Genomic DNA, 2,391 nt, shown 5'->3' with positions numbered 1-2,391 from the left:
GACCACTGGTCGAGAGCGAGCTTGCACGGGACCGTGGCCGGAGCTGGATCCGGAGTGAAATCTGGGAGGGGATGGGTGAGCCATAATGGCAGAGTGGGTGACTGTCACGGCCAGAGTGGCCTATGGCGCGGAGGAGGGAGCGAGAGTCTCAGGAACGAGACCTAGCGTGCCCTCTCGAGATCTACTCCGTTTGTGTGTACGAGTTGGGATCAAAAAAGAAAATGAAGAACATAGAGAACAAGTGCGAGATGATAAAATGGAAGAAAGACACTTTGATTAGTGGTTTCTATGTATGCTGGGTTTTTTTCCACAGCGAGGCACAAATACCATACTCAGTATAATAGTAGAACCATATATTCATCCATAAACACTGCTCGTACAATAACACAACTTAATACCTGAATCATAACAGTACATATATACAGCCGGTCTAAACAATATATGGCGTCAAATCCGGCCGGCTGGTTAACTATACATCACATCTGATCACACTGTGGTTATCTCAGCTTAATCATTTTATTTATGCAATACGCTGCTACGTACGTACATGCACGCTCGCATGCGTGCATGCATGATGCATATAGCCTAGTACGGGCTCACCCCGGGGAAGTTGCCTGGCGGGTTGTAGCTGCAGATGATGAACACACCGTCGCCGCTGTCGCAGACGACGCGGGCGCAACCGATGGCCGTCGAGTCGCGCCACACCACCTGCGTGTAGTGCCCGCACGACTCACCCTCCGGCGCCGAGCAGGTGTTGCTGTCGTGGTCGTAGTACTGCTTCTCCGACACCCACGAATTCACGGCGTCCGTCGCCGTCCACTCGGTCCCGCCGCCGCCGCCTCCGTAGAGGTTCTCCCCGTACGGCCGGCCATCAGGAGTATGGATCAGCTGGCAGTCGCCGCGGCGCTGATCCGCGTAGTCCTGCGCAAAGGCTGCCACCGTAGCGTCCCATGTCACCTCCCCAAGGCCCACGTCGGCGCGCGCCGCGTTGTGGGCGTCCACGAAGTCCTGCTCCGAGTTCTGGCCCGTGACCGCCATGGCGGACGCGAGAGCTAAGAGCACCACTACTGCTAGCTTCGGCGAGTACTCCATCGCTGATTAAGCCTTACAAAACTAATCAAGGAAGATGTATCTGTAACGATGAGATAGACTGCCACCATGCGTACGTTGTGTATTTATACTGCCTGCACAAGATCGATTGCTTCTCTGAGGTATAACTAAGCTTGGAAAGTTTCATAGAGAAAATATATCTCAACGAATTACACTGGTCAAATTCGAAGCACATGTGCGCGCGTTGAGGTAGTCAGATATCATCGTGGGCGGCCTGTTATTTCTTCTGATCGAGATTACCTATGCTGATGTGGAGGAACTTCGTCATTTGATCTCGTGGCAAGAACAACCTACCTAAAAACTCCACCATCTTCATTGTCCGAGAAGAGGTCAGGTCGTACTAATCGGGACACACGTACCTAGTAGCTAGCCAACTAGGTGCTAGTGGTACAAACGTGTAAAATGATTAAGTTCAAGAATATTTCTTTCGGGTTCAAGTTGTACAACTTGTTAAGGCAATTGGTACTCGCACGTAAGAACCTTTTTTGCTTGTAATTGAGTCGTTCTAATACTGTGTGCCGGTTGTGCATAGGATTTATTTATCCGTTGGAGATAATATATGAGCAGCTAACATATCTCTTTTATTTTGCTTTGTCATGCCGCTGTCATTTTCATGTGGATTGCAACTTTTGTAACATCCCCCGACCCTCCTCCCACGCACCATTTTTTTTATTATATATTGTGGCTTGAAGCCAATTTGTGCTTCTCTTGGGAACAAGACAAAAGTCAATATGTTCTTTAAATTGGAATGTTGTTTGTGGTCCTTGTTGTCAGTCAAATGAGTGTTAATTTTCTTGTTCAACTTCAGGCGAAATTGATTTAACCTTGGCCATGGTCGCGGAAATCTTATTTTGAACGTGACACAACTTGCTTTATGTATAAAGCGGGGCGTGAGCTTTTTCGGTAACGTGACAGAACTTAATCAGCAGAAAGTTTTTTGTGGCTCTTCTTTTGTCTTTCTAGCTATACTGTAACTTTATGATAATATTGATGTCCTGGTAGATGGTATTTGGAGATAAGAAAAACTCGGCAACTATACAATGTGTGCAAGTAGGAGTGATGCAAAGTGATATGCCTCGGCAAAGTGGTCGATCGATGATGCAACCGTGGGTGAGCGGAAAGAGGCACGGGACAAGTAAAGAGAGTGTCGAAGACGACGGGAAACATCACTGATAGTGGCTGGAGTGGTGGGAGTTGTGCGCATGATCATGTAGCTATAGAAGTGGGACCCAAGGCAATGATTTGCCGAAGTAGTGGGATACAGAGTGTCTGTGCATTATT

General features: G+C 48.1%; 1 protein-coding gene across 1 annotated transcript; it reads right to left on the bottom strand.

Annotated features, from left to right (window-relative positions):
- Positions 1 to 346: 346 nt before the first annotated feature.
- On the bottom strand, positions 347 to 1,141 carry LOC123125763 (pathogenesis-related protein 1-like). Its single transcript, XM_044546222.1, has one exon. The coding sequence runs from the start codon at positions 1,090 to 1,092 to the stop codon at positions 586 to 588; it is 507 nt and encodes a 168-aa protein (XP_044402157.1). The 5' UTR covers positions 1,093 to 1,141; the 3' UTR covers positions 347 to 585.
- Positions 1,142 to 2,391: the final 1,250 nt, after the last annotated feature.

This window comes from Triticum aestivum, chromosome 5D (genome assembly GCF_018294505.1).
Source record: "Triticum aestivum cultivar Chinese Spring chromosome 5D, IWGSC CS RefSeq v2.1, whole genome shotgun sequence".
In the NCBI taxonomy this organism is placed as follows: domain Eukaryota; kingdom Viridiplantae; phylum Streptophyta; class Magnoliopsida; order Poales; family Poaceae; genus Triticum; species Triticum aestivum.
Note: the sequence above shows the minus strand (reverse complement) of the source record. Positions and strands in the feature narration are given on the sequence as shown.

Coding starts and splice junctions, on each gene's coding strand:
- LOC123125763 (XM_044546222.1), bottom strand. CDS start 1,092: ATGGAGTACTCGCCGAAGCTAGCAGTAGTGGTGCTCTTAGCTCTCGCG.